At 31.8% G+C, this 14,980-nt stretch overlaps 1 protein-coding gene across 1 annotated transcript; it reads right to left on the reverse strand.

Annotated features, from left to right (window-relative positions):
• Positions 1–1,272: 1,272 nt before the first annotated feature.
• On the reverse strand, positions 1,273–5,787 carry LOC101507275 (receptor-like protein 40). Its single transcript, XM_004516006.4, has 3 exons — positions 4,644–5,787; positions 2,603–4,604; positions 1,273–2,518 (listed from the first exon to the last, which is right to left on the reverse strand). The coding sequence occupies exons 1-3, from the start codon at positions 5,785–5,787 to the stop codon at positions 1,390–1,392; spliced, it is 4,275 nt and encodes a 1,424-aa protein (XP_004516063.2). The 3' UTR covers positions 1,273–1,389.
• Between the last annotated feature and the right edge of the window lie 9,193 nt (positions 5,788–14,980).

The raw sequence follows: 14,980 nt of genomic DNA on the forward strand, positions 1-14,980 counted from the left end.
ATCCCTTTACCAAAAAATTATCCTTTCAGATTTTTGGGTTGTCATATTTATGAATGACTTTAATCGTCATAATTAGAGGATGTAATTTTAGAACGATTTTCTATGGTACACTACTAAAACCAATATAGTGAATCTAAATTGTTTTATCTTAGGCACATGACCCATGAATCATTACCAAAAGTTTGGGAAATTATGATCAACATGACCCATGAATCATTAAAGTTTTATTTATGGTTTTATATATATTTAGTTAGTTTACAAACACCGGGAACAGTAGCACATTGACGTGATAGTCATTACCAAATTTCAGGGAATTTTATTTAGTTTATTTAATTCTATAATCAAGGACTCAATCTTTGTAGCTTTTAGATATGTCAAGATAATTATTATACCCTTTTTCCTAAAAAGTTGAACACATTTCACTTAATGGAACTTTCTTTTTGTTTAGGGTTCCAAAATTTGCCAAAAGAAAAATTAGCCAACAGAAATAATATTTGAGTCAAGCAACTGTGACTTATGATAAGATACTAAGGTGTACTTTACAAAGCATACAATAATTGAAATATATCCTTCCCCAGAATCTGCTTTCTTTTGAAGGGATCAATGAGCAATTGTTGTAAACTTGTTATAAGGGAAAAAATTTATTATAATAGTTTGTCAATTATAACAACTGTCTTTTGTATCATTTCCTAGTATGTTAAGAATTTTCATTTAGTTTTGTTGTCTTAATTGCATTTGTTTAGTCCTCAAGACAGAAGCATTCATTATTTGTTAACTGAATGATATTTGCTCCCAATTATATGAAGTAGTTTGGTATTCTATGCTGCTATGCCAGGTTATAATCATCCAAAGACAATCCTTTTAAAAATATGCCTAAAGCTTATAAACTACACATAAGTGTGATTTTCAACAGAAAATAATGTTGATCAATAAAAGATAGATGGATAGAAATTCATGTTGCCATTAAACTTGATTTTGCTGTTTAGTATACAAGGGGTTGGTTATTCTTTAATTATATATCACAGCCCCAAAAAACTACTTTGAATTGTGGGTGAATGAGAATGTGATCCTTGTTAGTTGTAGTACATAAGTGTTGTGGTACTCAAGTGGTTAATGAATTTCATTTAAAGACGACTCGACTGTGAGTATCTGAGTTTGCATCCACAGATCTTAAACACTCATGAGGCACATCTAATTCAAATTCCATTCTTTTGGCCAATTCCTTGCAAAATAACACAGAACTGAAGGGTGCTAAGTTTGCACGTGAGTACAAAAAATAGTAATTATGCAGCAAACATAAACCATTTTTGCAGAGATAACAATTTAAGTAGACATAAACAACAGTGGTGGAAATAGAAAACACTATTTTACTAGCTCATTCATTAGTCACTATTGCCACTTCCACTTTAAAATTGTGTAACTTTGACGTCTGTGGGTTGCATATTCAAGATGAATACAAGGGAAAATCCAGCAAAGAATTTTGTTCACAAGTTTCCAATAACTTATCCTCCATTGCTTCAAAAACATGAGGGGACCAATGATGATTCCAAGTCCAAAAATGAATCCCAACTCCACACTTAAAAAATTCCACTCAATTGAACAAGCTAGCCTTCTACATGAAGGTTGTGGATAAAGCTCATCCACCCTTTTACCATTTGGTTTTTCAATCAATGGAGAACCATATAACCCATCATTTCCTTCAAAGGAAGAAACTGGAAATGACTGAAGTTGAGTACCTGTTGGGATCTTCCCCACCAAATGATTGAAGGAAAGGTTTAGGTAAGAAAGGAAGGACAAGCTTCCTAACTGCACAGGAATTTCACCAACCAAAGAGTTATTTGATAGGTCCAAGGACTCCAATTGCTTTAGGTTCCCTATAGTTGATGGGATTTCACCAGAGAAAGCATTGTTTGAAAAGTTGAGAACATAAAGTGCTTTGAAGTCCATTACCACCTCTGGTATTGGTCCTTCAAAATTATTGGATGAGAAATCAATTGTTGTGAAGATTGTAAGAATCTTCTTCAGTTCCATTTGTTGACCTTTATTGGAAACTGTCACGCTATTCTCATAATATATTACCTCATATTGAAAAATTTGAAATTGGAGGTGATTTACATTGGAATCATCTTGGTTTTCATCAGACATCATTGCCTCCCACCTAGTGAAGTATCTTCCAGGTAACTTGCCGCTGAAGTTATAAAAGGCTATATCAACTATTTGAAGCTTGTGCCAAGTGCCATTGGTCTTTTGACATCTGAGGGTACCATAGAACCTGTTTTGGCGTAAGACGAGGACACGGAGTGTGGATATGTTCTTCAACATGCATGGAAATTTGTCATGGATATTGTTATTTGCAAGGTCTAACACTTCTAATGCTGAGCAATTCACAAGAGATTTTGGAATCTTTCCATCTAACTTATTCTTTTTGAGATCTAGAGTCCTTAGAACACAATCAGGTGGGAACTCATCTGGAATAAAGCCTTTGAGATTGTTCATCTTCAGATTTAATACCACAAGGGTTTCAACAATTTAAGTAGACATAAACAACAGTGGTGGAAATAGAAAACACTATTTTACTAGCTCATTCATTAGTCACTATTGCCACTTCCACTTTAAAATTGTGTAACTTTGACCTCTGTGGGTTGCATATTCAAGATGCATACAAGGGAAAATCCAGCAAAGAATTTTGTTCACAAGTTTCCAATAACTTATCCTCCATTGCTTCAAAAACATGAGGGGACCAATGATGATTCCAAGTCCAAAAATGAATCCCAACTCCACACTTACAAAATTCCACTCAATTGAACAAGCTAGCCTTCTACATGAAGGTTGTGGATAAAGCTCATCCACCCTTTTACCATTTGGTTTTTCAATCAATGGAGAACCATATAACCCATCATTTCCTTCAAAGGAAGAAACTGGAAATGACTGAAGTTGAGTACCTGTTGGGATCTTCCCCACCAAATGATTGAAGGAAAGGTTTAGGTAAGAAAGGAAGGACAAGCTTCCTAACTGCACAGGAATTTCACCAACCAAAGAGTTATTTGATAGGTCCAAGGACTCCAATTGCTTTAGGTTCCCTATAGTTGATGGGATTTCACCAGAGAAAGCATTGTTTGAAAAGTTGAGAACATAAAGTGCTTTGAAGTCCATTACCACCTCTGGTATTGGTCCTTCAAAATTATTGGATGAGAAATCAATTGTTGTGAAGATTGTAAGAATCTTCTTCAGTTCCATTTGTTGACCTTTATTGGAAACTGTCACGCTATTCTCATAATATATTACCTCATATTGAAAAATTTGAAATTGGAGGTGATTTACATTGGAATCATCTTGGTTTTCATCAGACATCATTGCCTCCCACCTAGTGAAGTATCTTCCAGGTAACTTGCCGCTGAAGTTATAAAAGGCTATATCAACTATTTGAAGCTTGTGCCAAGTGCCATTGGTCTTTTGACATCTGAGGGTACCATAGAACCTGTTTTGGCGTAAGACGAGGACACGGAGTGTGGATATGTTCTTCAACATGCATGGAAATTTGTCATGGATATTGTTATTTGCAAGGTCTAACACTTCTAATGCTGAGCAATTCACAAGAGATTTTGGAATCTTTCCATCTAACTTATTCTTTTTGAGATCTAGAGTCCTTAGAACACAATCAGGTGGGAACTCATCTGGAATAAAGCCTTTGAGATTGTTCATCTTCAGATTTAATACCACAAGGGTTTCAGTCATTGACATTAGACATGATGGAATTGTTCCAGAAATGTTATTAATGGAAAGATCAAGCACTCTAAGATTCAAAGCATTGCAGATGGAATCAGGAATATTTCCATATAAACTATTATTTGAAAGAGATAGAAAAAATAAGAAAGACCTGTAGTTACCTATATCTCGAGGGAGAAAGGAGCCAAATCTGTTCATAGAGTAATCCAAATAATTAGCATCTTTAAGAATAAAGGGAATTGGACCCTTCAACTGATTGTTATGAAGGTCAAGGACTACAACGTTTGAAGTGAGGTTTTGCAAAGGACCTTCCAAATCAGTGAGGAAATTATGAGAAATATTAAGGCTTTGAAGGTTTTGTAGCTTCCAGATCCAGTTTGGCACTGTTCCTTGAATTTGATTATATGAAAGGTCCAGATTGGCTAATGAGGAATTGTTTCTCAAGAAACTAGGGAAAGTTTTTATGTTGCAGGATGCCAAATTTAGAGTGGCAATGTTGTTAAAAGAAGTCTGATCAGCATTTTCAACATTCACATTGATTGAGAAGTTATTGAATGAAAGGTCTAGATACGTTAAATTTCTAAGCTCCAAAAACTTATCTAGCTGCAGCGACCCATTCAACCTGTTAGAGGAAACATCGAGGACAGAAAGTGAACCGAGCTGTAAGATAGATGTTGGAAAAGACCCTGATAGATCATTGTTGCTTAAATCAATGATGTTTAATTTGGAGGAAGACATGATTGTGAATTCTTCTACATTACTGAAGTGGTTGAATGAAAGAATAATATTTTCCAGTAACGGGAGTGTAAAAAGGAATGAAGGAATGCTTCCATTGATAGAATTATCATTCAAGTAAATGTTGACAAGATTCTGCAATCCTTCAATGTGAGAAGATGATGGAATTTCACCACTTAAACGATTATGTGAAAGGTCTAGATAGGTAAGGAATTTGGAAGTGTTAAATGATGGCAGTGGACCACTAAAACTATTATATGACAAATCCAAGTATCTGAGTTGTGTGAGGTTTGACAATGAATTTGGAAGTGTTCCATTAAATTGACAAATGTAAAGATCCAATTCAGTTAAGTGTCTAAGGTTTCCAATACTGTTAGGTAATGCTCCATAGAAGCTTGTGTTACTTACCCTTAAGGTTTTGATAGATCCACTTTGTGGAAATTCTGGAAATGAACCATGGAGTTTGTAGTTGAAGGATAAGTCAATAAATGACAATGTTTCAATTTGAAAGATCTTTTGTGGAAATATACCAGCCAATCCACTAAATGCAAGATTGAGGGTGGTCAGGATTTTAAAATTTGCAAATGATTCTGGCACTGAGGATGATAAAAGGGTCCTATAAAAATTAATGCTTGATAGATTCTCTAGTCTGCTTAGAGAAGAATCAAGGGGTCCTGTTAGTTCACAATAAGACATGCTTAGTTCTTGCAGGTTACGCAATGGCAACAAAGCATTGCACCATTCTTGTCTCTGGCCTGTTATATTTAAACCATCCAAATAAAGTTGCCTAATACTACTAAGATTTTGAACAAGCTTGTGTAGATTTTGTCCTATGAAATCATAGCTAAAAGAAGAGATATCAAGAGTAATCAACCTTGTAAGTTGAGAAATATCACTAGGAACCTGCCCCACAAAGTTAGCATATGACATATTCAAATAAGTTAGCATCTCCAACTTGTTGAATCCTGATGGAATGACAGAGTTAAAATTGTTATCAGCCAAGTTCAATTTTTGAAGATGTTGGAGACTAAAAAGACTACTTGTATTATCAAATCCACCAGAGATTGATTCACCACTCAGATCAAGGCCAATAACAAATCCTTTACCATCACACGTTACACCAATCCAATCACAGCAAGCAATGCTTTCATTCCACAACTTTAGTATGGTAGAACTTTCTAGTTCGAAAGTGAGATTGTTCTTTAATTGGAGTAGCAATGATTGTTGATCCTCAAGACATTTGGCAGAGATAAAAGTGATATTGAAACTAATATAAATGCAGTAGCAAAGAAAGAAGGAAAACAATGAAACTAAAGAAATTCTCATTGTTGTTTATTATTAAGACTGAGGGAATACCACACAACATAATACAAACGGTCTTTATAAAGTTGCATTGCAGACACAATTTTCCAATGAATATCCATTGTCGAATAAATCAATAGTTTAAGAGAATAATTGAATTTTCCAACGACCTAGCTTCGGAGCAAATTTTTTTATATAATTTAATTGAGTAAAATTGATCAAATTACAATACAAAATCACAAGAAAAATTTGAAAAGTCCAAAATTATGTTTAATTACAACAACAAATAAATTCAAATAAATAAATAATATTATATTAAAATATAAAAAAAATTATGAATTTCATTCGCAATGAATAATAAGAAGAAAAACAAAAGTGTCACAAGTTCGGATACTAGTAAAGTATCCCATACAAATATTTCATAGATGTATAAAGTATCTCGTGTAATTTTTTATTCCGTCTATAATTATAAATAATTATTGGAAAAAAAATTATCTTTAAATATAAGTTTTTTTTCAAAATTACTATGTGCATTTATTATTTATTATTTTGTTTTCTAACATAATTATAATTAATACTACTAATATATCTTAGAATATGAAAATTAAATTTTGAATACATTTATACACAAATGACAATTTAATAATATTTTTATACAACATAAACACATTAACTACATTGTCAATTTTTTTTAATAAGAATGGAATATACAATAAATACGTATATTCAAGAATTGAATAAATAATTATTTTCATTTATTACTATTATCAACTTTTTTAGCATTTTTAAGATTTTTCTCTTTTGAAATAATATATTTCTTTGCACCTTTACTACATTGAAAAATGTGTGTCGTGTAGAATGTCTTTTTCTAAATTTAATTGAAAGACTATATTTTTTAACTTGAAAAGATAGTTAGGGAAAAAATAATTCACTCATTTTTTGTACTTATAAATTCTTTAATTAGTTGTTTTTATTTTTTTTTATAGAAAACTTGCATCTATATATTAAACACTAAAAATTTACTATATCTTTACTAATTATACTTGATGAGTTTGGTATCTAATTTCAATTTCTGATTCCACTCCTGATTGCATTGCCACACAGTAATTTAGTTTTTGGTACATCATTAGGAAATAGATCCATTTTGGTGTAATTGCTTCAACAGATTTACAAATTTTGACTATCTGATTTCAACTCAATGGTTGTCATCATTTAATTTAATTTACTAATTGTTTACTAGAATTATCTAATTTCTAATCAATGATCGAAATTAATTACTATGTATATCTACGTGATAATATTACACTAAGAAATAGGCTCAAGTTCATGTATGTATCATTTTAGATGATTTTGAGTGGAATTAATTGTCTTTAGAATCGATTCTAATTTAAAATTAAAATTTTAATTTTTTACTTCAAACGTGATTTTTATAATTAAATTTATTGTTCAATTCATATTTATACAAATATATCTACATATAAATCATTTTATATTTAATTTATTTTTAATTAAAATTAATTTTACAAAATCATTTTATTCACAAGTTATTTTTGTTACCGCATAATCAAATAAAGACAAAACTAATGGATTATATAAAAAAAACACTAAATTAATGTTAGTATTGACTTTTGGGAGAGAAACACTCACATTGTAAGGCAAGAAAAAATTGTCAAGTTGAATTAAGAAAATTACTAGTAGTAGTAAATAAAGAAAACAAACATTGACTCTTACCAAAACTTTTGGACCAATAAATCAAATCTATCCATTCTTCACGTTATAGGAGGGAACGTAGAAAGCGATGCATACTTTCATTCAGTAATTAAACATGAGATACTCGTATACTTTTGTATTAATTTATTGGACCAAGCATGGGATTAAGAATAGGAAAGTTGGATTTTATATCTCCTCAATTCAATTTATACCCCTCCAAAATATTAAAAATTTAAATTTGTCCTCTTAATTTTTATTAAATTAATGGTAAAATAAATTACTCTAAAATCTCGCTCTCACTAAAATTTTCAGAAATTTCAAAATACAAATTTTCGGGTACATTATATATACTACCGAAAATTTTGTGTATTGAAATTTCTGGCAGTTAATTTTACTCTATCGAAAATTTGTTCTTTGAAATTTCCGATACGTATTATTATTATTATTATTATTATTATTATTATTATTATTATTATTATTATTATTATTATTATTATTATTATTTGAATTTTTTGTAACTTTTTATTTTTGCATTATTTTTTATTTTTTTTAACATTTTTTTCAAAATCATTTTATTCACAAGTTATTTTTGTTACCGCATAATCAAATAAAGACAAAACTAATGGATTATATAAAAAAAACACTAAATTAATGTTAGTATTGACTTTTGGGAGAGAAACACTCACATTGTAAGGCAAGAAAAAATTGTCAAGTTGAATTAAGAAAATTACTAGTAGTAGTAAATAAAGAAAACAAACATTGACTCTTACCAAAACTTTTGGACCAATAAATCAAATCTATCCATTCTTCACGTTATAGGAGGGAACGTAGAAAGCGATGCATACTTTCATTCAGTAATTAAACATGAGATACTCGTATACTTTTGTATTAATTTATTGGACCAAGCATGGGATTAAGAATAGGAAAGTTGGATTTTATATCTCCTCAATTCAATTTATACCCCTCCAAAATATTAAAAATTTAAATTTGTCCTCTTAATTTTTATTAAATTAATGGTAAAATAAATTACTCTAAAATCTCGCTCTCACTAAAATTTTCAGAAATTTCAAAATACAAATTTTCGGGTACATTATATATACTACCGAAAATTTTGTGTATTGAAATTTCTGGCAGTTAATTTTACTCTATCGAAAATTTGTTCTTTGAAATTTCCGATACGTATTATTATTATTATTATTATTATTATTATTATTATTATTATTATTATTATTATTATTATTATTATTTGAATTTTTTGTAACTTTTTATTTTTGCATTATTTTTTATTTTTTTTAACATTTTTTTTAAAGTAGGGATGAACAAAACATGTATAGTCAAAATTCCGGTTGAAACTTCTAGAAATTTCAAAAATGAAATTTCCGGTATTAAAAATTAACTACGAGAAATTTTATTCTTTTCTGAAATTTGTATTTTTGTTTTTTTAAATTTCTTTTATTATATTTATTTCATATTCAATTTTTTTTTTCAATGAAGACCAGAGGAGCGAAAAACACCGTTGAACATTCTCGAGTTCGACCTCCTACACAATCTAATAGAAGAGCTGTCGTTGATCTAAGTTTAAACAGATAACCACACCTTTTAGTTGAAATTCTTGAATTACTTTTATTTGACTTATATTTTTTACCTCTATCACAACCAAAATTTAATTTTGACTTCCTTCCTCTCTTTTCGGTATCTACGTTAGAGCGAATAATGATAGCAACTACTCAATTTTGTCGGTCAACCTCTCTTGTCCATGATATGACAGCTTCTCGTGACTCAAAAATTTTATCAGTTGTGAATGTTTCAGTTAAATATATACATAATGGTAATTTTTTCATCCTTATTTCAAAAAAAAAATTAAAATTAAAAAAAAGTTAAAAAATCTAAAAAACTCCAACTAATAATAATAATAATAATAATAATAATACGCACCAAAACTTTTAATGCACAAATTTCTCGTAGAGTAAAAATTAACTATTGGAAATTTCAAATCACAAAATTTTCGGTAGAGTAAAATTAACTACCAGCAATTTCAAGGCACAAAATTTCAGTAGTATAAATAATGTACCGAAAATTTTGTCGGTGAAATTTCCTTCAATATAATTATAAGTTATGTACCGAATACTTGGGGGAAAAAGATTATTTACCGGAAATTTTGGTGAGGGAGTAAGAATTTGAAATTTTGTTTTTTCCATTAATTTAATGAAAATAAGGACAAATTTGAGTTTTTAACATTTTCAAGATATAAATCCAATTGAGGGGTACAAAATCCAACTTTATAAGAATAGTTTAGGCTAAATTGCAGTTTTGGTCCCCCTATTTTAGCTGAATCACGAAAGTAGTCCTCTCATTTTATTTCTCCCCAGTTTTGATCACTAAACAAAATTTTGGTCTAAAATATGATGAAGTGTCATTTTTTAAAGCCGCAATACACTATTTATGATCATAGATTTCAACTATAATTGTTGCACCACGAGATCTTGAGGCATGGTGTGGCTTAAATAAACTAAAAAAAATGAAATTTTATCGAATTTTGGACCAAAATTTTGTTTGAAGACCAAAACTGAGGAGAAATAAAATGGGAGAACTACTTTCGCAATTCAGTTAAAATAGAAAGATCAAAATTGTAATTAAGCCAATAGTTTAATTTCCTTTCCTCTCCCATTTCAAACTAAGCATAGGGGAAGTTGGCCACTTGGCCCACACATATTAATGTTAGTACTTTTTATCCGTGCGATGCACGTGATAAACTGTGGATATCTATTGTATTTTTATAAAAAAAACATGTAATGAAATTTGAAAATCGTTGTATAATCAAAATTCAATATCCATTGTATGTCATCAAACATAATTACATGTCTGTTAGTACCATAGGCTACTATACGAAACCAAAAACAAAAAATCACAAAATGTAAAAGAGTAGAAAAAATCACAACACATTCCTTTTCAACACTATTAATTTAGCATTTAAAATGCCATGAATTGCTGCAAACAAATTATTAATTAATTAACAAACTAATTTTTTAATAATAATATTATTATAACTTAAAAAATAAGATGAAATTTTCATATTTAACAACATATAATTATTAAAAAAATATGAGTAACTTACACCGAAAAAGTTTTGGTTTACACAATTGTAAAATGACAATTACCAACTTATCATGACCATTATCATTTAAATAAGTGTTCATAAGTTCAACATGTTCATCCCACAATGTACAATCAATCATATTATTGTAGAACACAATTGTAAGGGTGGTCTGGATGTCCTCCTGATTCTTGGTCGTCTTTTCCTTAAATTCCTCAATCTTGACAACTAGACGATCAACGTCTTCCTTTTTGACAAACTGGGATGAATCCAACACAGGGCTAAAGGGAGATGCAAAGTGGTTGATTGACACAAAATGTAGATTTCAGAGTCGTTTCAACAAGAGTATCTAGAGTGTGAATCTCGATTTGTGAGATGATCACAGAAAGCTGCAATTGTGCGAATTGAGCAACCACTAAAAGGTTCTAGAATGGGATCACTAGAGGGAGAAGGGATAACCCTGGATAAAATTGATGAGTTGAAAATGAGGAGCTTTCTGGACATTGTACCATCCACAAGTATATGATTTCAACCGTTTGTTTGAATGCTACACAATTCTGCGAAGCCAGGTGCAGACCATGATCCTTGTTTTCATGAATCTATTTTGTAACAAAAGATATGACCTTGTTCCACTGGTTTGAAACATCATTAGGATCTAGACTTTGAACATTTTTAGGTTAGGATGTGATAGATTTTGGCAGAAAGGGAGGTAAGGAAAATCTTAAGGCCGTGGAAGCTAGGTGCAAGGGGTTGGGTGGAGGGGACGGTTGCTAGAGGGATAGAGGATGTAGCAGGGTCAGAGGGGAAAATGGGGAGGGAAAAGTCAGAGAAGTCTTCTAATGAAGAATCGGAGACTAGGTCAACAATGGTAGAAGCAACAAGCATAATGTCGAGGGGAGAAGGACGCGACGAAGTGCGGGGAGATGCAATAGGGAAGGACATAGAAGATTATGGTAAGGCAGTGGAGGGGTAGGTGTTTCAATGGTTGGATGAGGCTTGTGAAGGTAGGGATGAGTTGTGTATCCTAGTCTATCAAAGTGCTCAACTAGGGTAGCTTCAAATATTTCATCTAATGTTTCAGAGTCAGAGGACATAATTGTAGAGGGGGGCAGGATTAGAGGATGGAGGGGCAAAGTTGGTTGGTTGGGGAGAGAGAACGGGAAAGGTTGGCTCACCTATTTCTTCCCTTTGAAAATGAGTTTTCGTATCTTCATCGGCACTCTATTGACCTGTTCAGCACATTGTGGCCTCAACTTAGCCAAATTGACATATATATAGATATTCCATAACAACTTCTTTGTTTTCTTCTATGGATATGGGGTGAATAAGTCATCAAAATCCAAAGGTGCAGCCATAAAACCACTTTTTGTACTCTAGGTTCTTTTGGAGTCACCACTGGGTCAAATGCAATGCTTAGGGGGATACCAGCCTCATCTTGATGAAGTTGGAGAAATTAGGAGCAGATGATGAAACCAAATGTTCTTCTTTAAAAGAACCTCCAACTTCCTCCAGAGCTTGTATTAGAGATGTACACAAGAGGACAACAGTGAGCAATTTAGGGTAGGTAATGGTCTTGATTTTCCATATTCTTGAGTGGATGATGTAGAACCGCATCTGCTCCAAGATGATGTGATGAAGGTTTGTCTTGATTCCACGAGAGATGTTCCACATATGGCCTTTGCGATCATTGCTAACATGGTCTACTGACTCACCTTTGGGCACCACACACCCAATAATTTTTTTGAAAACAACGCGATAATAGGTTTGAGATGAACAAACTTGGAACTCACCCTTGGATCCTCAAAAAGTTCCTTGTTGATTATAAAGGTGCCAACCCTTGATTCATATCTATTTTCAAGAATCATGCCTTTGTTAGGGAATTTTTTTATAGCGGCTCGGGATTGATGAGTATCTTGATTGGAAGTCCCAACACGATGCTAGAGACCTTGTCGTCGAAATTTGAATCTACAAACCTCCAAAAATATTTTACTAGGATGTCCAAAGCAACATATTGTCGTAGGTTAAAGTATTCCAACCATCCTATTACAACCAAGTCATCAATAAAGTTGAAATCATTATCCGCGAGGTTTGTAAGTTCGACCTTCAATTCATGGAGAACCTCAAGTTAATCGAGGTTGATTTGAAGCTTTGGAAAGTAGGTTGCATTGGAAGATGAGTGAATAGAGGATGAGCTTGACGCCATTGTAACAAGAGAGTTAGGAAGGGCGGGAAGTTGAATGATTTGCAAAGACAAACGTGTGGCAGTTGTGGGAGTCATGAGTGAATGTGAGTATAAAAAATATAAAAGTCAAAACAGTCGAGTTTTGAAAAAAAATGAGGGTCCACATGTGAGAAACTTGTCAGAATATTGCATATGTTAAACATATTCATGAGTAACTTAATTTAAAAGATTCAGAGTTACAGGTAAATCAGTTATATCATAGGCAAAGCATAAAAAAAATGTAACTAGTCACTCTAGATTACCATATGCAAATCATATAGAAGATTTAAACATCATTTTTGGATAAATAGAATTTTGAGATGTTTCTTTATAAGAATGAACTTGCCCTCAACAAGGGTTTTGTTAAAATGTTAGCCCACTGATTATCAGTGTTGATAAATTTATTGTATAAGTTTAATCTCTATATGTTTTTCCCTAAAATATAAAATAAAGTTTTTAGCTAAACAAATGCCTTAAATGTTATCATAGAAGATAGATACTCTCATAAATTTTGAAGTCTTCAAGTTGATGTTTCATCCATAGCAATCGAGTGCTGCAATTAGTTGCTGAGGTATACTCTGCTTCTGCAATAGATAGAGCAATATTGTTTTGTCTTTTGCTTGATCAGGAGATCATATTGTCACCTAGGAATGTACAGTTTCCATTGGTGCTCTTTCTTTCTAGCTTATCTCCAACATAGTCAGCATCATAGAAACATATTAACTTGTACTCAGATGATTGTTTGTAACGCAAACCAAGGTTAGTAGTGCATTTCAGATATCTAAAGATTGTCTTAGTAGTTGTCAAATGAGATTCTTTATGGTCAAACTAAAATCTAAAACACATGTACAAGGTGAAAACAATAGCAAAAGTTTTCAATGCAATCATTCCAATACTCAAACAATCTTACCCAAGCAAAAAAACTCTTAACTCAAGCAAAACCCCAACTTTCTCTTACTATATTTAAGGATCTCTTTACTGAGTTATTGCTTATAATCAATCTCAAACAAGTGTTGAGTGGATTTTGATCTTAAAACGTTTTATCGTGCACATTATTTGAAACTCAAGTCTATCTCTTAAGAAGTATGAGTATGTTGTAAAAATCCTTTTAGTGATTAAAAGGTAATTTGTAAAAATCATTTCTGGACTGAAAGGCAACTGTAAAAATCCTTTCAAGGTTGAAAGGTTGATTGTGTAACTGATCAAAAGTGATCAAGAAAGATAGTTTGAAAGCAAAATTGTTCTTGTGCCAAACACATTAGTGGAAAAACACACAAATTGTGAGAAATAGACAAAGCCCGTCTTGGGTGAACCAGAATACATCATTTAGGAATTAACATTTTAAAAATGGATCACAATACAAACTCGCTTCCTTGTGATTGATATTGTTACTTCAAATATGGTCTAGAAATTCCCTATCTTCAAAACCAAGAGTTTGTTTGATATTTAGAAAGCCATTTTTCAGGTCAATTTGATACAATGTGATTTTATTAAATACTGCAAAAGAAAGTAAGAGTCTTATAGCTTCTAACCTTTCTACTAAGGTGAAAGTTTTTGTATAATCAAAATCTTCCTGTTGATTGTAACATTGGGCTACAAGTCTAGCTTTGTTTGTAACAACATCACAATTCTCATTGAGTTTGTTTCTAGAAACCCACTTGGTTTTGATTGGTTTCTTTTCTATGGGTCTAGGGACTAGATCCCATACATCATTTCTTTTAAATAGGTTCAGCTCTTCTTGCATAACTAGTATCCATCCATCATCTGATAGTGCTTTGTCTATGCATGTAGGTTTAATTTCAGAGAGTAGTCCAAACAAAGATGTCTTCTAAAGAGAAGATCTGGTCTTCAAATGATCATTTTGAAGGTGCAAATACGTAGGGCGGAGTTGAATTGTGTTTGATTAAGTTGATAACATTTTTATTATTTGATTAAACTAGTTCAGACTTGATAATTTACTTAGAGTAGAAGCAATAAAAAAACTAAGGAGTGCAGGAATAAAGTGACACAAGTAATTTATCCTAGTTCACCACTAACTTGGCTACATCAAGTCACTTCACTCAAAAGAATTTAATCCACTAATTCAACATATTGAATTACAAAGCACCTGACCCTCAAGCCAATCTTCTTAAACAACCTGACAACCCTAGGCTTTTAAAGAACATACACACCTTGACTCTACCCGCCAAGTC

Source organism: Cicer arietinum, chromosome 6 (assembly GCF_000331145.2).
Source record: "Cicer arietinum cultivar CDC Frontier isolate Library 1 chromosome 6, Cicar.CDCFrontier_v2.0, whole genome shotgun sequence".
NCBI lineage: Eukaryota > Viridiplantae > Streptophyta > Magnoliopsida > Fabales > Fabaceae > Cicer > Cicer arietinum.

Coding starts and splice junctions, on each gene's coding strand:
- LOC101507275 (XM_004516006.4), bottom strand. CDS start 5,787: ATGAGAATTTCTTTAGTTTCATTGTTTTCCTTCTTTCTTTGCTACTGC. Junction 4,605..4,643: donor TCTAGACCTTTCACATAATC/GTTTAAGTGGTG, acceptor CTCACATTGAAG/GATTGCAGAATCTTGTCAAC. Junction 2,519..2,602: donor ACAATTTTAAAGTGGAAGTG/GCAATAGTGACT, acceptor AATTGTTGAAAC/CCTTGTGGTATTAAATCTGA.